The sequence below is a fragment of the Sus scrofa genome, chromosome 2 (assembly GCF_000003025.6).
Source record: "Sus scrofa isolate TJ Tabasco breed Duroc chromosome 2, Sscrofa11.1, whole genome shotgun sequence".
NCBI classification, from domain to species: domain Eukaryota; kingdom Metazoa; phylum Chordata; class Mammalia; order Artiodactyla; family Suidae; genus Sus; species Sus scrofa.
The window spans coordinates 57,051,162-57,073,295 of NC_010444.4; the positions used below are offsets into that span (position 1 = coordinate 57,051,162).

Below are 22,134 nucleotides of genomic sequence, written 5' to 3' on the forward strand. Positions count from 1 at the left end.
CCCAGTCAATTCTGGTCACTGATGTACCTGGAGAAGCTGGAATGGAGTCTAGCATCATGAGTTATCTAGTAGGTACACAGTCACTGAATGACTGAATGGCTCTGCATGCTCAGTGAGGTAGACAGCATCATCCATTTTCTGGATGAGGACACTGAGATACAGAAAGGTTCAGTACACCTCTGGAGTTCCTGTTGTGGCTCAGTGGTTAACAAATCCAACTAGGAACCATGAAGTTGTGGGTTCTATCCCTGGCCTCACTCAGTGGGTTAAGGATCTGGCATTGCCGTGAGCCGTGTGTAGGTTGCAGACGTGGCTCAGATCCCGCATTGCTGTGGCTCTGGGGTAGGCCGGCAGCTACAGCTCCAATTAGACCCCTAGCCTGGGAACCTCCACAAGGGAGCGGCCCAAGAAATGGCAAAAAGACAAAAAAAAAAAAAAGAAAGAAAGAAAGAAAGATTCTGTATACGTCAGATCACCTGGTTAGAAATTGATGAGGGAGGTTATAACCCAAGTGTTGTGACTCTTAACCCCTGTGCTGAGCAAAATGCAGAATAAACACAAAACTTTGAAGAGATAACAGTGCACAGAAGGTTTTAGATCAGGGGAAGGAACTGGACAGGGCAATGAGGATTGATTTGATACTGTGTACTATGGATTTCTGGTCACTGCATTTTATCAGCTTTAGAACTGTAGTGGGCAGAACTATGAGCACAAATTACCAACACTCAACAGGTAGTTCCCTGCCTGGTCACATGGCTGGGAACTCAGGTGGAGTATCTGGACTTCTAGAGCTATTTGCCAAAGCACGTTAGCCAGATCTACCTTAGCTGATACTTGGTTCTTCCTCAGACCTCTCCCCCAGACCGTGGTGCCTGGCTGGTGTTCCTGAGAAGAGGGTGCACGTGAATCCTTTTCATAGTGAGTCCAGTTAAAGTCTGAAGTTGGGGGGGTGGTCCCTACTAGTATCTGCAGATTCCAGGTAAGATTGCTAGGTGGCCCTGCCTGTCACTTGGGGTAACAAATCACTGTTCACAAAAATAAGCTTCATTCCTTTGCTTTGATCCATCTCCTTGCAAAAGTCACAGAATCCAAGCATATGACTTATGGTGGCTCCCAGTAACTCTGATACTCAGAAGTGATTATTCATAATTTAGAGGAAGAAACAAAAGGTTCCCAACTCCATGGAATAAGGAAAGCAACAGCGCAAAGGAATCCAGTTCCTCAGTCGATCCACCTCTTTCTCACCTGCTCAGCCAGGCCTCTTTCTCTCTTTCGTGGAACTCATATTGCCCTGCTTGATCTGAGGGAAATCAAGATCAGAAGTGTATCCCTGTAAATGGTAAATTTCTTTGCCTTCTTTCCTGGGAGAGTCTAACTTCAGTGCTGGGCACATGAAGAAAGAGAAGGGTTGGTGGGAGACCCCAATACATTTTCTCCCAAGCTCCTGAACCTGGAAGATTAAGAATTAGCCCGGGAAGATCCCTCTGAGCCTTCAAGCAATGTTCAGTCTAGAATAGTGTGGCAGGTAGCCCTGTCTGGGGGTCTGGAGGCCCTAATTCTTCTCGCCCCCCTGACACTTGACTTCAAGCCAAAGTTGCTTAACTCATCCCTCTGTGAACAGCTAACTACACCCTACACTTAAGGGAGCAATAAGCACCCCGACCACTAACGGGGGACCCTCTGTTCACTCCTCAGGGTTGTCCTGATGCTCAGAAGGACGAATGACGCACAGCTGGGAAAGTGCAAATCCCTCCAAAGCCCAGGCTGACACCTTGAGCATCTGATGTTGGACTAAGCGGGGCGGCAAGACTTCCCTTCTCCTACCTTCCTCGCCCATTCAGCGGCCGCGGGCCGGACGCAGAGGAGGGGTTTCGGCTGGAAGAGGGTTGGGCCTGCCGGAGGGGGGGGGGGGCGTCACACGGGGATTCTGAAATGGAGCGTTCCACGATGCACCACAGCCTTTTCTCCGCCCCCCACTCCCAATTCCAGCTTTCAGCCTTGGCTCCAGGATCGACCCTTCTGGGCGTCCACAAACCCTTAGGGGAGTCCGAGACAGGAGGACAGCGAAGAGATAAGCCTCCAGACCGACCTTCCCAAACCGGTGGCGGCCCACAGCAGGACGCACCAGCGTGAGCCTCCTGCCAACCTTGTCCTCAGCCTCTCCACTTGGCCACCCGCTCGCGGGCGCGATTCCCGCCGCGCCTTCGACGCCCCTCCCTCCCGCCCCGCCTCGGCGCGCGTCCCCCGCGCGAGCCCGCGGGGAAGCTGGGCAGCCGTGGCTTGGCGGACCCACAAAGCCCCCGGCCAGGAGCCGAGCCCCGGGCGCGCGCGGAGCGGGGCGTGGCAGGGCGGGGCGCGCAAGCCGGGCCGGGCCGGGGGTGTCGGATGTCACCCCCAGCGCACACCTCGGCCCGGGGACGGAGGAGCGAACCACTGAGATGCGGAGACCTCCCCGGTCCTAGAGCGGAGCAGGAAGTGTCCCAGGGGAGGGAGCCGGAGGGCTTCGGCCTTTCCTTTTCTCCGCGTCCGGCGGGCTCCAGAGGCAGCCAGGCCTGCACGGCGCGCCAACTGGGACGCGGCGCGGCGGTGAGTGCGGCCCGGGCGGCCGAGGCTTCTGCGGCCCGCGCGCCCGCTCGGCGCCTTCCCGCGCGCCCGGCTCCGCGCTCCCAGGTCCCTTGGCTCCCAGCCCCGCGCGCTCCGGCCTCCCTCCCTTCCCCGAGCCGAGAGGTGAATCTTCGGGCAGGGGCATAGACAACACAAATGTTGTTTTTCAGGCGTCTCCATTTGCTCCTACTTCTTCCCTCCTAAGCGGAGCCCTGGTTTTCTGGATGAGCAGGAGACGGGGTCTCGGCTAGCCAGGAACAGTCTGGCCCTTGCAGAGAACCCGCCTCAGGAAGGACACCCGGGAGACCGCGCTGGAAGGATGAGGAGCTGCTGCCTAAGTCTTCCGCCGCAGCAGGAGGGATTTGAGTTAGACGCTGGGAAGGAGTTCCAGGCTGTGAGGTGAGGAGCCGGGAGCTGGTTAAACTGGAGGCGTGCATGGGTGTGGATGTGTAGGGAGGGAAGAGGGAGAGGGATCTGGAGCTAGGAAAAGCTTGCCCCTTTCCCTGGCACAAAATGCCCATCCCCTTCTCTTTCTGCTAATCCAACTCTGTCCTCCTTATAGAGCTGCTTTAAGTGCGCCCCGCCCCCTACGGGATCCTCCAGGGACCTACGTTAGTTCATTCATCAAGCTTCATTCCTGAGCCTCCTATGTGCTAGATGCCAGGGCGACAAAGAGGAACATGGCTTTCTAGTTAGGGACGATGGGCAGAGCTAGGTGTTTTAGAGTGGACACTGAGGACTTAGGGTGGGGGCACGGGTCCCCTAGCCCTGAGAAATCTAGGGCCCTGTAGGTGTGTGATGGCAGGGAAGGTGGAGTGGATAGGGCTGGGATTGGGTTTCAGATGTAGGAGCAAACACTGGAGGAAATCCATTGGTATTGGTGGGGCAAGTTGTAAGGTGTCCAACCAGATACCCTCAGAGCCCTTTCATACCAGTGTGCATTTATCTTTATGTTGGAGAGCAGAGGTCCAGAGGTTTGGGTTTTTCTGACTGCCATTTAGTGGCATTGTTGCTCTTCTAGCCTCACCTGTCTTCCTGTGAAATGGGAAAGAAGCCTCCATTTTGCACGGAACCCTTGGGGGATGGGTGGGGGCATTGAGCTGTTGGAGGTTAAGGGGCTGGCTTGCTGGGGAGCCTTATAAACCAGATGTGGAGAGTAAGTGACCCTGTCCAAGGATTTCAGAGGCCCGATGGTTGGGGAAGAGTGACCCCATTTGCCCTTCATCTTTTCTGGGACCCATAGTCTGGAATAGTGGCTGCTACTCTATGTTGTTGCTCTATATGTATTCACTGGGGAGGTAGAGGGGCCCCTGAAGTCGTGGAGGCTGTGCTCTGAGCACCTCACCTGTGTCCTGCCTAGGAAAGGCTGTGAGTTGTGCATGGTTTTTCTTATTGTAGATTGAAGATGACAAGAGAAGGCAAAGTGGACATCTTTAAGTACTAGTGTATATTGGAGTTCCCATTGTGGTTCAGTGGTTAATGAATCTGACTAGGAACCATGAGGTTGTGGGTTCGATTTCTGGCCTCGCTCAGTGGGTTAAGGATCCGGCGTTGCGGTGAGCTGTGGTGTAGGTCACAGATGCAGCTCGGATCCTGAGTTGCTGTGGCTGTGGTGTAGGCTGGCAGCTGTAGGTCCGATTAGACCCCTAGCCTGGGAACCTCCATATGCCACGGGTTCGGCTCTAGAAAAAGGCAAAAAGACAAAAATAGATAAATAAATAAATAAAAAATACTAGTGTGTATTTAAATGTTATTGTGTACCATTCAGACTAGTGAGTTGTGCAGAGGCTCCTCAGAGAGTACTGACATTTTTTTTAGTCTTTTTAGGGTAGCACTCGTGGCATATGGAAGTTCCCAGGATAGGGGTCTAATTGAAGCTGTAGCTGCCTGCCTACGCCAGATCCACAGCAACACCAGATCCGAGCGACGTCTGAGCGAGGCCGGGGATCGAACCTGCAACCTCACAGTTCTTAGTCGGATTCATTAACCACTGAGCCATGATGGAGACTCCAAGAGTACTGATATTTTTAAATGCATAGTGTTATTTTCTTCTAGTAAACTCAGGGTGTAGCCACCTCTTAAGATTCCCCATCTCTTGTCTGGGTATCTTCTCTGCTATCTGCTTCATTTTCTGCCTATCAGTGCTTACTCCACTGAGCAAGGCCAATTCTTGCTCTGTGTTGTTCCAGCACTGCTAGTTCACTCTAACTACTGCAGGATGAATTTCTCATCTGGATTCACTTTTGAAGGCTTTTCCTGTGCATGTCTGTCTTTGTCTTTCCAGCTCATTTTGTAAAGGTCTCAAGGACAAGGACGGTGACTTCGGCTCCAAAGCCTCAAGGTAGCGGCCTTCTCATCTTGTCCATATCAGGTCCTTTCCAGGAGGACCTGGCCACTGAAGGTACCACACAGTGTTAATTACATCTCTGTCCTGCATGTGGCCCCATTGGTCTCTTGGGTTGCTTGGAACACCAATGCCACATTGAAATGCAACTGCTTTTCTCCTGGACTCCTTGCCTTGTTCATCTGGTCACCCAGTTAGGGAAATCATAATGATAGTTTTGGAAGTGGGGTCATTCCTTCTCTCCCTTTGTCTAAGGATCATCCACACTGACACTTCTCAAATGTCCTAGGGCTTTTCCTAAGGGCTCCTCTCTGTGGGCTTTGTCACTTTCCCCATCACCACCCCCAAAAAACTACTGCAGGAGACCAGAACATTGAAGCCAGTGATTTCTGTTTGGAAATAGGGTCGTCTTCTGCTGCTGACCCCCATCAAATCCCATCATGCCCACAGCCCTGTGCCCCCGAGTATTGGCTCCGAAGGAAAGTGAGGAGCCCAGGAAAATGAGGAGCCCACCAGGAGAGAACCCTAGCCCCCAGGGTGAGCTTCCCAACCCTGAGTCCTCCCGCCGCCTCTTCCGACGTTTCTGCTACCAGGAGGCGGCGGGCCCCCAGGAGGCCCTGCACCGCCTCTGGGACTTGTGCCGGGGCTGGCTGAGGCCTGAAAGGCATACCAAGGAGCAGATCCTGGAGCTGCTGGTGCTGGAGCAGTTTCTGGCTATCCTGCCCCGGGAGATCCAGGGCTGGGTGCGGGCCCAGGAACCTGAGAGTGGCGATCAGGCTGTGGCTGCTGTGGAGGCACTGGAACGAGAGCCAGGCAGACCCTGGCAATGGGTGAGCAGAGAGGGCTGGGCTGGGCTGGCCGGCAGGTTGGTGGGGAGAGGGAGAGAGTGGGCAGCAGGTGTGGAGAGGGAGGCCACTGTGCTTTGATGATTTGATGGAGTCACACCTCCCTGTGTGGCCAGGGATGAGGAATTCCATCTAGAGCTATGTGCTTCACTTAGGCCCACATCGAAGTTAGGTTTCCCCCAAAAGCAGCTCCCATTCCCTAAAGGCCCTAATTTGTGGTGCAGTTATGTCATCCCCCTTTACAGGCCTGTCCAAAGCTGTGGCTGAGCTAGTGGTAGAGTCAATGGTCAACAGATCCAGGGAGGGAGGAGTTTGCACAGTCTCTGGCACAGTTACTTGTCCTTACCTGGTCAGGGACCTTTTTACTGAGCTCTAAAAAGCCCTGTCTGGGATTGCAGCTCAAGCACTGTGAAGATCCCGTGGTGATTGATGATGCGGACAGCCCTCCAGACCAGGAGCAGGAACGGCTGCCATCAGAACCCCAGAGTGACCTTGCAAAGAGCCTGGACACCCAGCCCATGGCCCTGGCTCAGGGCCCTGGGCTTCCCAGCAGACTCTCGGGACAGCTCAGCGGGGACCCAGGTAGAGTGCCCAAGGGAGTGGGGGAGGGACAGTTATACCTTGTCCTGTGCACTTGACAGTAGCTGTTGACATTTTTAGTTCTTTCCTGCCCCCTAAGTGGCCTTGAACCATTTTCAGAGTCTGGTCCTTCTCTGCTTTTTTTTTTTTTCCCTGGCTGTACCCATGGCAGGGGAGATGTCCAGGCCAGAAATCCAACCCAATCCACAGCAGCAACCTGAGCCACCACAGTGACAACACTGGATCCTTAACCCGCTAGGCCACCAGGGAACTCTGTTCCCTAGGGCAGTTCATTCAGAATCTCATGAGAGTGTCCTCTTCATGGTGCCAAGTCTGCCCAAGGGACCTCTACTATGGCTAGATGTTTCTGAGGCTGTATCATCTCATCTCTTTGAGGCCCTGTCCCAATAGGGCCTATGCAGGGAGCTGAACATGGCCATGTCCCCTTGTCTCTCTGACTCTCTCTTACCCCAGCCAGACAACTCCTATTCTCAGTTTGTTATATTGTTGCAAGGAAATATAAAAATGCTTGTGAGGGAACAGGGTGCTATCTTCAGGGCTTGGGGCATGAATGTGTCCTGGACATGTCTGACTATCTGTATAAAGTGCGCTAATGGTCACAGGCAGGTGGCTTTGACAACAGATACACTTGGCTTTGAATATGCTAGCCATGATCCAGGGCATGCTTCTAAACCCTGCAAGCCTCAGTTTCTGGTGTGTCCAGTAGAGATAATCATTATCTTTATTGGGTTTTTGAGGATTAAAGGATTACAGGCATATATTGGAGATATTGCAGGTTCAATTATAGACTATTGCAATAAAGCTAATATCATAATAAAGTGAGTCACATGAATTTTTTGATTTCCCAGTACATATGAAATTTATGTTTGCTTTGTAGTCTATTAAGTATACAATAGCATTATATTTTTAAAAACAATCTAGAGAGTTCCCGTCATGGCATAGCGGAAATGAATCTGACTACGAACCATGAGGTTTTGGGTTTGATCCCTGGCCTCGCTCAGTGGGTTAAGGATCCGGGTTTGCTGTGAGCTGTGGTGTAGGTCGCAGACGCAGCTTGGATCTGGCATTGCTGTGGCTGTGGGGTAGGCCAGCAGCTGTAGCTCCAGTTAGACCCCTAGCATTGGAACCTCCATATGCCTCAGGTTTGGCCCTAAAAAAGGACAGAAAAGACAACAAACAAAAACAATCTACATACTTTAATTAAAAATATTATAGTCCCCGGTGGCTCAGCAGCTTAAGGATCATTGGAACCTCCATATGCCTCAGGTTTGGCCCTAAAAAAGGACAAAAAAGACAACAAACAAAAACAATCTACATACTTTAATTAAAAATATTATAGTCCCCGGTGGCTCAGCAGCTTAAGGATCTGATGTTGTCACTGCTATGGTGCAGGTCTGATGCCTGGCCCAGGAACTTTCTTTCATACACTGCAGTTGTGGCTAAAAAAAATTTTTTTAATTGCTAAAAAAATGCCAACCATTATCTGAGCCTTTGGCAAGAAGAAATGTTTTTGCTGGTGAAGGGGCTTGCCTCCATGTTGATGGCTGCTGACTTTTCAGGGTGGTAGTTGCTGAAGGTTGGTCTGACTACCAATTTCTTAAAATAAGACAACAATGAAATTTTGCCTCATCAATTGACTCTTCCTTTCATGAATGATTTCTCCTTAGCATGTCATGCTGTTTTATAGCATTTTACCCACAGAACTTCTTTCCTTTCAGAATTGAAGTCAGTCCTGCCATTGCTTTTATCATCTAAGTTCATGTAATATTCTAAATCCTTTATTGTCATTTCTACAGTCTTTGCAGCATTTTCACCAGGAATAGAGTCCATCTCAAAAAACCACTTTCTTTACTCATCCACAAGAAGCTACATCTCATCTGTTCAAGTTTTATCCTAAGATTGTAGCAAATCAGTCACATCTTCAGGCTGCCCTTCGAATTTCTAGTTCTTTTTCCTGTTTCCACCATATCTGCAGTTACTTCCTCCACTGAAGTCTTGAACCCCTCAAAGTCATCCATGAGGGTTGGTATCAACTTCTTCCAAATTCCTGTTAATGTTGTTATTTTGATCTCTTCCTCTGAATCACAAATGTTCTTAATGGCATATAGAACAGTGAATCCTTTCCAGGAGGTTTTCAGTTTACTTTGTTTGGATCCATCAGAGGAATTACTATCTATAGCAGCTATAGCCTAATATAATATATTTCTTAAATAATAAGACTTAAAAGTTGAAACTTCTCTTTGATCTATGGGTTGCTAAATGGATGTTGTGTTAGCAAGGCATGAAAGCATCTCCATCAGAGGCTATTGAAAAAGCAACACTATTTTGAAAGGAATTTCTTCTGAGGATTAGGTCTCAACAGTGGGCTTAAAATATTCAGTAAACCATGTTGTAACCAGATGTGTTGTCATCTAGGCTTTGTTCCTTTTACAGAGCACAGACAGAGTAGATTTAGCATAATTCTACAAGGCCCTGGGAGTTTTGGAATGGTAAATGAGCACTGGCCTCAGCTTTAAGTCACAAGCTGCATTAGCCCCTAACAAGAGTCAGCCTATCCTTTGAAGCTTTGAAGCCAACCGTTGCCTTCTTTTTAGCTGTGAAATTTCTAGGTGGCATTTTCTTTCAATATAAGGCTATTTTGTCTACACTAAAAATCTGTCATGGAGTACCCGTCATGGCGCAGCAGAAACAAATCCGACTAGAAACCATGAAGTTTTGGGTTCGATCCCTTGCCTCAGTTAGTGGGTTAAGGATCTGGTGTTGCTGTTTGCTGTGGCGTAGGTTGCAGACGTGGCTCGGATCCTGCAGTGCTATGGCTGTGGCTAGGCCAGCAGCTGTAGCTCCGATTTGACCCCCTAGCCTGGGAACCTCCATGTGCCACCGGTGCTACCCTAAAAAGCAAAAAAAAAAGAAGAAAAATTTACAGATCTGTCATGCAGTGTAGCTACCTTCATTAATGGTCTTAACTATATCTTGTGGATAACATGCTTCTACATCAGCACTTCCTGCTTCACTTTGTACTTTTGTGTTATGGAGACGGCTTCTTTTCTTCAACCTCATGAGTCAACCTCTGCTAGCTTCAGACTTTTCTGCACTTGTATACCTCTTTCAGCCATCACAGGTAGAAGAGAATTATAGCCTAGCTATGGATTAGGCTTTGGTTTAAGGGAATGTTATAGCTGGTTTGATCTATCCAGACCATCAAAACCATATCATATGACCATATCATCAGTAATGCTATTTCGCTTTCTTATCATTTGTGTGTTCATTGGAATAGCACACTTTTTTTTTTGTTTTTTTTGTTTTTTGGGGTTTTTTTTTGACCATGTGGAAATTTTTTTGACATGTGCAAGTTCCCAGGCCAAGGACCAAACCTATGCAGTAGCACTAGTAACACCGGATCCTTAACCTGCTAGGCCACCAGGGAATTCCTGGAGTAGTGCTTTTAATTTCCTTCAGTAATTTTTGGCTTGCATTTACAACTTGACTGACTGGTATAAGAGGCCTAGCTTTCATCCTGTCTCAGCTTTTTACGTGCTTTTCTCACTAAACTTAACCATTTCTGTCTTTTGATTGAAAGTGAGAGATTTGTGGCCCTTTTCCTTTCACTTGAACACTTAAGAGGCCATTGTAGGGTTATTAATTGGCCTAATTTCAATATTACTGTGTCTCAGAATAGAGAGACCCAAGGAGAGGGAAGGAAGGGAGCAATCAGAACACACACGTTCATCAATTGTTTGCCGTGGTTTATGGTACCCTAAACAATTGCAATGGTAACATCAGAGATCACTGATTACAGAGTACCATAGAAAATATAATAATATGAAAAAGTTTGAAATATGAGAAATACCAAATGTGACACAGTCATTAGGTGAACAAATGTTAGGAAAGTGATGCCAATAGGCTTGCTTAGTGCAGTGTTGCCACAACCTTCAGTTTTTTTTTAAAAAAATGTACTGTCTATAAAGTATAATAAAATGACAAATGCCTGTACACCCATAAAATGTTTAACAGGGCAGCCTGAGCTGCCCATGATTTTTAGTTGAGATAATCATGGGAAAAAATGGTGCTCTCAGGTTGAAGGAGGTGATCTCTAGGGTTTGAGAGTCAATTCGGGTGGACTTGCCACTTTGCACTGTAGTTACAGATGGGGAAAGAAAGTATGGGGAGACCAGGATTACATTCTTAAAATTCACAGGAGTTGTCCTTGACATTGTAGTAAGATTTTCAGTTAAAAAAAAAAAAAAAAAAGCATATTGGCAGTATCTCTGGAGCACTAGGATGCAGGTTCAATTCCTGGCCCCAGGGCAGTGGATTAAGGATCCGTGTTGCCACAGCTGCGTCAAGGTCGAACTGCAGCTCAGATCTGATCCCTGATCCGGAAATTTCATGTGCCATGGGTGGTCAAAAAAGAAAAAAAAGGGCATGTTAAATCTCATTATCTGTGAAACCATACTGATTTCTGTACAGATGAAACTCTCCAACCTTTCCCTGGTTAAAAATCAAGGTAGATGTGCTAAGTTTGTTTGGGGTGCCATAACAACGGCCCATAGTCTGGGCAGCATAAACAACAGAAATTTATTGTCTCATGGTTGGAAGTCCTAGATCATCAGAGTTGGTTTCTCCTAAGGCCTTATTCCTTGGCTTCTAGGTGGGTCTTGTGTCCTCACATTGTCTTCCCTCTGTGTGTTTGTGTCCTAATCTCTTGGTATAAGAGCATCAGTCATGTTGGATTAGGACCCACCTCAATTACCTCATTTTAACTGAATTACCTCTTGAAAGATGTTCTGTCCAAATATAGTCTCATTCTGAAGTACTAGGGGTAGGGGCTTCACCATAGGGATTTGGCAGGGGTGCAGTTCAGCCCATAACCACAATCATTTGCCCAATAAACCATGCATGTGCAAGTAGCCTAGGTGCTGCAGGTTGTTGATGGCCATGAGAGGGCCCTCAGGAGGAAAGAGAGGAGCTTCAGGAACAGTAGCAGCCTACTCTTCCAGGTGAAGTTCTGCGATAAGCCAGCTACCATAGATGGGCTTTGGGTCAAAAACATCAGCTCCTCCATTTCCCTGAGTAGTAATAAATGGACAAAGACGTGAAGAGAGTTAGCTCTTTGGAAGACATTAAATGTTTGGATGTTGTATCGTTGGGAACCACTTCCAGTAAAAGCCGTAAAAGTTCCTCATCTTGAAGGTTTTCCTAAAAATACAGATTTTGTTTAGAGGATAGGAGCTTTTCCAAAGTAATCTTCGCAGTGTCGATGTGCTTATTCGTCATGGTGTAAGGTAGAGTAGGACTGTATTTTCTCTCCCAGGAGGTGGTAGATATGAGAGTAGGATTAGAACATCCCTTTCTCAAATCCATGCCCATCTAGCCTGAACTTCTTATAATAGTGATGAGGCTGTCTCCCATGAGGAAGCCCCACCCCCCACCCAAATGTCACTGCTGGCTGAGCTGGCTCTTGTCTCAGGCTCTTGTTCCAAGTAGCCATACCTGCCCCTGCTCTTTGCTGAAGGCTTTGCATCTCAGGTGGGAACTGTGAGGAACACTTGGTTTCTAGCATTGGCTTTGACACTGATTTTGCATCATGACCTGGGGTTAATCTCCCAAACTTTCTCTAAACAAGAGATGATGGTGTAGTTTTCCAGTTCTTAGTCTGTGAAAGGAGTGCCTTTTGAAATACACCTCATTTTGATGTGGCTGTACCATGAGCCAGGTCTGAGCCAGTGCTAGGCAGGGAAGAGAAATCATATGAGAATATAGCAGAGGCCCTGGTAGCCCAAGATACGGGAGAGTGAGATGATCCCAAGACCATGTCTTTTTTGTGATAGTGGTTAGGGTACCAAGTGCTCTCCCAGGAGCATCTAATAGAGATAATGGCTTTTCTCACGGAGCTTTGCAATTTTTTCTTTTTTTTTTTTTACAGCTGCACATGCAGTATATGGAAATGCCCAGGCTAGTGGGTGAATCAGAGTTGCAGCTGCAGGTCTTGACCACAGCCATAGCAACACAGGATCTGAGCCGCATCTATGACCTACCCCACAGCTTGTAGCAACGCTGTATCTTAATCCACTGAGCAAGGCCAGGGATCGAATCCCTATCCTCTTGGACACTGCATTGGGTTCTTAAGCTGCTGAGCCATGATAGGAACTCCCAATTTATAAACTTATAGACGTATACATTTGAATGTCCCTGGAGTCCCACAGTAATCTTCATTGCCAACAGCTCTTACTGAACCCTTTACTCCATGGAGCTTCAACCCTTTGTTTCCCTTGTATTGTGAAGGATAAAGTAAGGTCCCTGGACCTACTGGGAGTCACATAGCTAGTTGGTGGTGAACCCAGGCATTCACTGTTAACGCCCCAGTTGACATGTCTGAGAGCAAAGTGACAGAAATCCTTATGGTTTGCAAGTACATTTTATGTGTATCATCTGGTAATCCTCTTTCTTTTTTTGTTTTTTTGTTTTGTTTTTTTGTTTTTTGTTTGTTTGTTTTTTAGGGCCGCACTCATGGCATATGAAGGTTCCCAGGCTAGGGGTTGAATCGGAGCTGCAGCTGCCAGCCTATGCCAGAGCCACAGCAACTCAGGATCCGAGCTGCGTCTACGACCTACACGGTAGCTCATGGCAATGCCGGATCCTTAATCCACTGAGCAAGGCCATGGTTCGAACCCTCAACCTCATGGTTCCTAGTTGGATTCTTTTCTGGTGTGCCACAACAGGAACTCCAGTAATCCTCTTTCTACTGGTGAGAAAAGAGACCCAGGATTTTATGACATATCCTCTTCTGGTCTCTTTCAGTTCTGCAGGATACTTCTCTTCTTCAGGAAGCAAGTTTGAGGGATGCACAGCAGGTGACTGCCCTCCAGCTGCCCCCGGTGAGTGATTTCTGCATGAGTCTTTGAGAATCTCATGTTTGCCTTCTTTGTAAGCTAAGGGGCAACTTTTCAGGACCCCAGTCAGCTTGCTATCTGCCACGTAGGCTGTTCAGCCCTAGCCCAACAAAACTAATACAGGAAGGACATAAGTTTATGATATGCCTTCCTGCATCCCTCCTGCCTTCATAGTCTGGCTGTTCACTGTACTAGCTGCTTGACTGTCACCTTGGGGAGCCTTTGTGCAGACAATGATGGTGAAAAACAAATCCCCCCAAGTCCTCATCTGTTGTCCTCTTGGTATCTTAGGGTTCCTTTCCTGTGGAATAAGGGAGACCGCTCCACTCTTATACTTCACAGAGTATTTTTAATTTAATAATAATTACAGTAGTAACTATTTCAGAAATGATAGGAAATGGAGGGAAAATTACAGATCACTTCAGCATCATCACACAACCAAGTAGTGGGTTTTTAGGGAGTTTCCTCTGTGTTTTTCTCCTGTGTTACCACACAACGCTTACTTTCTCAGCTGTCCTCACCGGATAGGGGGCTGGTCTTGGTCTGGCAGGTGCTCCCACTTACCTCTTTCCAACCCATTTTCTGCCTTCTGTCATGGTTTCTGACCATACTTCTTCATCTTTTCTCCTGTCTTTCTTTCTTTCTCCTTCCTTCCTTCCTTTCTTTCCTCCTTGCTTCTTTCTTTCTTTCACCATACTTCTGCTATATGGAAGTTCCCAGGCCAGGGATCGAATATGAGCTGCAGCTGCAACCTCTGTCACAGTTGCAGCAATGCTAGATCCTTAACCAGCTTGCCACAGCAGGAACTCCCATTTTCCTTCCTAACACTTCCTTTTCCTGGCATGAAATTTAGTTATTATAACATCATCTTCCACAAGAATGGGCTGTGTGTGTGAAAGTGTGGACCTTATTTTGTTACTCGTTCCCTGGCAGGTGGAAGACTGTCTGCTCTCAGCACAATGCATTCTGCAAGACTTCAAACTTGGGGAGTGGAAGGGGCTCAGAAGGGGAAGGAATTAGCCAGGGTACATGGGATGGGACACCTCCATTCCCTCAGTGCTGTACCCATGGGCCCTTGTGCCCAACACATGTGTTAGAGCATCTTTGTACTGTGATGATTTTTGAACACGAATGACCCAAAGAATATGACTCTCATAACCAGTATGACACACAAGGAGATAGTGTGAATTTAATACCTAATGAGCTTTGGCATTCATCTTTGAATTTCTCCAGGTGCTTGTAAATGCCATAGTGAACAGAAGATGTAGTTTGATAAAGGAGTATTATCTTATTACTCTATTGAAGATTGTTTCTGTCTAATGCCCTAGAAGTCACCATCATGAAGATTTTTGTTTTGTTTTGTTTTTTTAAAGTCATTTGGGGAATTTCCTGCTGTGGTACAGTGGGTTAACGATCTGGCTTGTCTCTGTGAAGGCACTGGTTTGATGATCCCAGGCCCAGAGCAGTGGGTTAAGGATTCAGCATTGCTGCAGCTGCAGCATAGGTCACAGCTGTACCTTGGATTTATTTGATCCCTGGCCTGGGAACTTCCACATGCTATGGCGGCAGCCAAAAAAGGGGGAAAAAATCATTTGGAGTTCTCTTGTGGAACAACGTATTAAGGATCCAGCGTTGTGGGTGTATCAGCTCAGGTCCCTGCTGTAGTACGAGTTCAGTCACTGGCCCAGGAACTTCCTCATGTTGTGGGTGCAGCTGAAATAAAAGAACAAAATCATTTGTGGTGGCATATACATAACGTGAAATATACTCTTTTTTTTCTTTTTTGGCTGCACCAGTGGCATATGGAAGTTTCTAGGCCAGGGATCAAATCTGAGCCACAGCTGGGACCTGTGGCACAGCTGGGGCAATGCTGGATCCTCAGCTCTGGCCTGAGATAGAACCGGTACCTCCACAGAGACCAGACAGATCATTAGCCCACTATGCCACAAAGGGAACTCCTAAAATTTACTGTCTTAACCATTTTCAATATATAGTAATGTTTTTATTTATTTATTTATTTATTTATTTATTTATTGTCTTTTCTAGGGCTGCACCTGTGGCATATGGAGGTTCCCAGGTGAGGGGTCTAATCAGAGCTGTTGCTGCTGGCTTCCAGCCTTCGCCAGAGCCACAGCAATGCAAGATCCGAGCTGCGTCTGTGACCTACACCACAGCTCACTGCAATGCCAGATCCTTAACCCACTGAGCGAGGCCAGGGATCAAACCTGCACCCTCATAGTTCCTAGTTGGATTCGCTAACCACTGAGCCACGACAGGAACTCCTACAGTAGTGTTTTTAAGAGTTCAGTAATATTAAATATATTCATTGTTGTGCAATCAGTCTCTAGCATTTATATTCCCAAGCTGAAACTCCTCACAAATTCAGTAATAAACTCAGCATTTCCCCATGTGCCCAGATCCTTGAAATCACCATTCTGCTTTCTCTGATTTAACTACTCTATTTTTTATTTCATTTTATTTATTTATTTTTGTTTTCTTAGGGCCACACCCGTGGCATATAGAAGTTCTCAGGTTAGGAGTTGAATCAGAGCTGCAGCAGCCGACCTACACCATAGCCACAGCAAAACAGGATCCGAGCTGGATCTGCAACCTACACCACAGCTCACAGCAACGCCAGATCCTTAACCCACTGAGCAAGGCCAGGGATCAAACCCGAGTCCTCATGGATACTAGTCAGGTTTGGTTTTAGGTTCAGATTCAGGTTTGTTACTGCTGAGCCACAATGGGAACCTATTTGATCACTCTATTGTTTTTTTAATTTTATGATTTTTATTTCGTCTATTATAGTTGATTTACAGTGTTCTGTCAATTTCTACTGTACAGCAAAGTGACCCAGTATTACATATATACATTTTTTTTTCTTTTCCTCACATTACCCTCCATCACGTTTCATCGCAAGTGACTAGACATAGTTCCCTGTGCTATTCAGCAGGATCTCATTGCTTATCCACTCCAAATACAGTAGTTTGCATCTATTAACCACAAACTCCCAATCCATCCCACTCCTTTCCCCTCCCCCTTGGCAACCACAAGTCTGTTCTCCAAGTCCATGAGTTTCTTTTCTGTGGAAAGGTTCATTTGTGCTGTATGTTAGATTCCAGATATAAGTGATATTATATGGTATTTGCCTTTTTCTTTCTTTTTTTTTAATTACTCAATGAATATTATTACATTTATAGGTTACAGTGATCATCACAACCAAATTTTATAGCATTTCCATCCCAAACCCCCAGCCCATCCCCCACCCCCAACCTGTCTCATTTGGAAACCATGAGTTTTTCAAAGTCTGAATCAGTATCTGTTCTGCAAAGTTCATTGTGTCCTTTTTTTAGATTCCACATGTAAGTGATCGCATTTGATGTTGGTGTCTCATGGTCTGACTGACTTCACTTAGCATGATAATTTCTAGGTCCATCTGTGTTGCTTCAAATGCCATCATTTCTTTCCTTTTATGGCTGAGTAATACTCCATTGTGTATATGTGCCACATCTTCTTTATCCACTTCTCTGTTAATAGTCACTTAGGTTGTTTCTATGTCTCAACTGTTGTATGTAGTGCTGCAGATTTGACCACTCTAAATAGCTCATATAAGTGGAATCACACAGTATTTGTCTTTTCTGGCTGACTTCTTTCACTTAGCATTATGTCCTCGAGATTCATCCATGATGTAGCATGTGTCAGAATTTCCTTCCTTTTTAAGGCTGAGTCATGCGTATGAATAATTTGTTATTTCATTCATTCATAGGTAGACACTTGAGTTGCTGCCACCTTTTGGTTATTGTCAGTAATGCTGCTGTGATTATGTGTGCATACAAAGTTTATGTATTTCTAACGTTTTTAGATAATTATAGATTCACATGTAGTTCTAAGAAATAACAGATTCCTTGTACCTTTACACTAAATGATAACATCTTATAAAAATACAGTACAGTATCATAACCAGCATAGTGACATTGATACATACAGGATACAGATTGTTTACTTCATCAGAGAATCCTTTATGTTGTGTTTTATACTCCTCTTTCACTCCATGCTCTTGTCTGTCTCTGGCAATCACTAATCTGTCCTACATCTCTGTAATATTGTCATTTCAAGAAAATTATATAATATGTAACATTTGGAATTGACTGTTACCATGATTCTGAGGAGATTCAACCAGGATTTTGCATATACCAGTAGCCCATTCCTTTTTGTTTGTTTTTCACCACATGTGCAGCAGCTTGATATGATATCTCAGTTCCCAGACCAGGGATTGAACCTGGGCCTCAGCAGTGAAAGTGCCAATTCCTAGAGTTCCTGTTGTAGCTCAGTAGAAATGAAACTGACTAGTCAGGAGGATGTGGGTTTGATCCCTGACCTTTGCCTAGTGGGTTAAGGATCCTGCATTGCCATGAGCTGTGGTGTAGGTCACAGACTCAGATCTGGAATTACAGTGGCTATGCCATAAGCCAGTAGCTACAAATCTGATTTGACCCGACCCCCAGCCTGGGAATTTCCATATGCCACAGGTGCCTCCCTAAAAAGCAAAAAACAACAATAACAAAAAAGTAAAAAATGCCAATTCCTAACCACTAGACCACTTGGAAACTCCCAATAGTCTATTCCTTTTCATTGCTGAGTAGAATTCTTTGGTATGGATATATCACAGTTTGTTTAGTTACTCATCTGTTTTTGTTTTTTTCTTTTTGCCACATTCAGGGCATGTGAAAGTTCCTGGGCTAGGGATTGAACCCTTTTCACAATAGCAACCTGAGCCACTGCAATGACGACACCAGGTCCTTCACCCACTGTACCACAAGGGAACTCTTCGTTCATCTGTTGAAAGACATCTAGGTTGTTTCCAGTTTGGGACCTTTTTGCATAAAGCTACTGGTGCTGACATTTGCATACAAGTTTTGTGTGAACATCAGTCTTTGGGATAAATGCCTAGCCATGTAATTGTGGGTTGAATGGCAAGTTCATATTTAGTTTCATAGAGACCTACATCCTTTTCCAGAGTGACTATACCATTTTACATTCCTGTGACTGATTCATATTCTCTGCATCCTCTCACCATTTATTGTTGTCACCTTTTTATTTCAGCCATTTTGAAAAGTGATATCCCATTAATTTGTTTAAATTTGCATTTCCCTAGTGGCTAAATGATGTATGACATCTTTTCATGTGTTTATCTGCCATCTGAATATCCTGTGAAATGTTTCTTCATGACTTTTGCCCATGTTCTAATTGGATCATTAACTTTTTTACTGTTTTTTTTAAGAGCTCCATATATATTGTAGATACTTAACCCTTTGTTGGTTATGTGTTTCACAGATATTTCCTTCTGCTCTGGAACTTGCCTTTCCATCCTTTTAACAGTTTTTAGCAGAGCAGAGGTGTTAAATTTGGATTAAGTCCAGATTGTCAGTTTTTCCTTTTAAAGATTATGCTTTTGGGGAGTTCCCTGGTGGTGAGTGGGTTAAGAATCTGATGTCACTGCTGTAGCTTTGGTCGCTGCCATGGTGCAGGTTCAGTCCCTGGCCCAGAAACTAAGTGCTGCAGGCATGGCCAAAAACAAACAAACAAACAAAATAAATCACGCTACTGGTGTAAATCTAAGAACTCTCTTCTTAACCTTAAGATCCCAAAGGTTGGAGTTCCCGTCATGGCGCAGTGGTTAACGAATCCGACTAGGAACCATGAGGTTGCGGGTTCGGTCCCTGCCCTTGCTCAGTGGGTTAACGATCCGGCGTTGCCGTGAGCTGTGGTCTAGGTTGCAGACGCGGCTCGGATCCTGCGTTGCTGTGGCTCTGGCATAGGCTGGTGGCTACAGCTCCGATTCGACCCCTAGCCTGGGAACCTCCATATGCCGCGGGAGCGGCCCAAAAAAATAGCAAAAAGACAAAAAAAAAAAAAAAAAAAAAAGATCCCAAAGTTTGCCTCCAATGTCGGATCCTTAACCTACTGACCCACCAGGGAACTCTCCTTTTTTTTCTAAAAGTTATGTAGTTACACATTTTATGTTTAAATCCATGATAACATTTAATCTGTCATCTGTGGTCCATTTACATTTAGGTCCATGATCTCTAATTTTTTTTATAAGGTGTGAGACTTAGGTTGAGCTTCATATTTTTTGCCAGTGGAAATCCAATTGCTCTAGTACCATTTATTGAAAAAGTTTTCTTGCCTCCACTGAATTGCTTTTGCTCCTTTGTCAGAAATCAGTTGAGCATATTTGTGTGGGTATTTTCCTGGATTCTTTGTTCTTTTCCATTCGTCTGTTTGTCTCTATCTCTACTAATACTATGCAATTTTGATTACTATAGCTATATATTAAGTCTTGAGAGTGGGTAGATTAATTCTGGAGGTTTGAAAGTGGTGGTGGTATTTTAATTATAGATTCAATTTTCTTAATGCCTATAGAGCTATCTATGTTCATAGTGTTTCATGGTGGATAAGTTACGGTAGTTTGTGTTTTTCAAGGAATTGGTTCATTTCATTTAAGTTGTCAAATGAATGTGTGTAGAGTTATTTGTGATTTTCTTTCATTTTCATTTTGTTATCAGGAGGGTCTGTGATATCCCTGTTTCATTCCTGATAATGAAAATGTGTGCCTTCCTTCTTTTTCTTTGTCAGTCTTGCTAGAGATTTTTGGTTTTATTGATCTTTCAAAGAACTAGCTCATTGTTTCACTACTTTTTCTCTAATTTTCTGTTTTCAATTTCATTGATTTCTGCTCTTGCCTTTATTATTTTCTTCATTCAACATGTTTGAGTTTTGAGTTCCCTTTGTGGCTCAGCAGATTAAGAACCCAGCTAGTATCCAGGAAGGTGCAGGTTTGGTTGGGGATCTCGCATTGCCATGAGCTGTGGTGTAGGTTGCACATGTGGCTCAGATCCTGCATTGTTGTGGCTGTGGCTTAGGTAAAAAATGTTTGAGTGTGTTTTACTATTCCTTTTCTAGTTTCTTGAGATGAGAGGTTAGATTGATTTGAGACTGCAAATGTCAACATTTCTGATATGAGCATTTTAAGTGTTAATAAATTTCCCTGATTTAGCTACATTCTGCTTTAGCAACATCCTACGAATTATATTGTTTTCACTCACTTCAGTGTATATTTAAATTTCCCTGAGCTGCCTTCTTTGAAGCAAGGATAAATTAGAAATGTGATATTCAATTTCCAAGAATTTGGAGAGTTTCCTAACCTTTCTATTATTGATTTCTAGTTTGATATCATAGCTTCAAAGAAGACTGTATGATTTCAATTCTTTTAAATTTGTTAGGAGTTTCTCCTCCTTCCAGGATTTTGATGACCCAAGTGTTTGGTCTCCCTTGGTGTATATTCTATGGGCATTTTAATAAAAATTTTGCTGTTGCTGGGTGAAGTGTTCTATATAAATGTTCATTGGATCCTCTTTGTTGATGGTACTATTGAGTTCTTCTGTATCCTTGCTCCTGATTGGCTGTTGTATTAGTTTTTGAGAGAAGGATGTCAAAGTCTCCAACTGTTGATTTCTTTTTCTCCTTTTAGTTATGTCAGTTTTTTGCTTTACATTTTGCACCTCTCTTATTTGAGATATACATACTTAGGATTGCTATGCCTTCTTGTTGGATTGATTCTTTTATTGTATAGTGTTCCCCTCTCTCTGATGATAACTCCCAGACTTGTGGTTGCCAAGGGGGAGAGGGAGGGAATGGGATAGACTGGGAGTTTGGTGTTAGTAGATGCAAACTATTACTTTTTTTTTTGTCTTTTCTAGGGCTGCACCCTCGGCATATGGAGGTTCCTAGGCTAGGGGTCTGGAGCTGTAGCCACCAACCTACACCACAGCCACAGCAACGCCAGATCCAAGTAGTGTCTGTGACCTACACCACAGCTCACGGCAATGCTGGATCCTTAACCTACTGAGCAAGGCCAGGGATTGGACCTCCAACCTCATGGTTCTTAGTTGGATTTGTTGACCACTGAGCTACAGTAGGAACTCCTACATTTTTTTTTTTTTTAAACCATTACATTTTAAATGGATAAGCAATGAGGTTCTACTGCATATATCCAATCTCTCTTTCTCTTTTTTTAGTCTCTTTAGGGTCGCACTCACAGCATATGGAGGTTCCCAGGCAAGGGATCGAATCAGAGATACAGCTGCCAGCCTACAACCACAGCTCACAGCAACACCAGATCCTTAATCCACTGAGAAAGCCCAGGAATCGAACCCTCGTCCTCATGGATACTAGTCAGATTCGTTAACCACTGAGCCATGATGGGAACTCACTCATTGTTTTGTTTTGTTTAATTTTTATTTATGTATTTTTTTTTATGGTCACACCTGTTCCTGGCCAGGGATTGAATCTGAACCTCAGCTGCAGCAATGCTGGATCTTTTTAACCTATTGTACTCAAGCCCCCGCAGTGACCTGAGCCACTCTCAATTGGATTTTTAACCACAGTGGGTACTCTCAGGTGTACTTATTTTTGATTCTTCTGAAAATATCTTGATTTCTTCTTCATTCCTGAAGGATATTTTCATCAGATACAGGGTCCACAGTTGACAGTTTTCTTTTAGCACTTGAAAAATATGGTGCCTGGAGTTCCCTTTGTGTCGCAGCAGAAACAAATCTGCTTAGGAACCATGAGGTTGTGGGTTCAAATTTCATTTTCTCCTAGAGGAAAGATGGCATTTTTCCCTGGCTACTTTTTTTTTTTTTTTTTTTTTGGCCATACCTGAGGCAAGGAGAAGTTCCTGGGCCAGAGACCAAAACCGATCCCCAGCTCTAACCTATCTTACAGCTGCGGCAACGCTGGATTCTTAACCCACTGCTCCAGGCTGGGGATTTAATCCACACCTCCT

General features: G+C 45.2%; 1 protein-coding gene across 4 annotated transcripts in view; it reads left to right on the forward strand.

Annotated features, from left to right (window-relative positions):
- The window catches only part of ZNF496 (zinc finger protein 496), a 44,415-nt gene continuing 24,536 nt past the window's right edge, over nt 2,256–22,134 (forward strand). Inside the window, exons 1-6 of one of the 4 annotated variants that reach the window (XM_013987506.2) lie at nt 2,257–2,586; nt 2,775–3,003; nt 4,889–4,945; nt 5,352–5,778; nt 6,192–6,375; nt 13,195–13,271. In XM_013987506.2, coding sequence (XP_013842960.1) covers nt 5,389–5,778; nt 6,192–6,375; nt 13,195–13,271 — 651 coding nt within the window. In that variant the 5' untranslated portion in view covers nt 2,257–2,586; nt 2,775–3,003; nt 4,889–4,945; nt 5,352–5,388. Of the gene's footprint in view, nt 2,587–2,774; nt 3,004–4,888; nt 5,779–6,191; nt 6,376–13,194; nt 13,272–22,134 lie in introns of all 4 variants that reach the window. The other 3 variants (XM_013987507.2, XM_003123573.6, XM_021083404.1) reach the window with 3 other exon arrangements.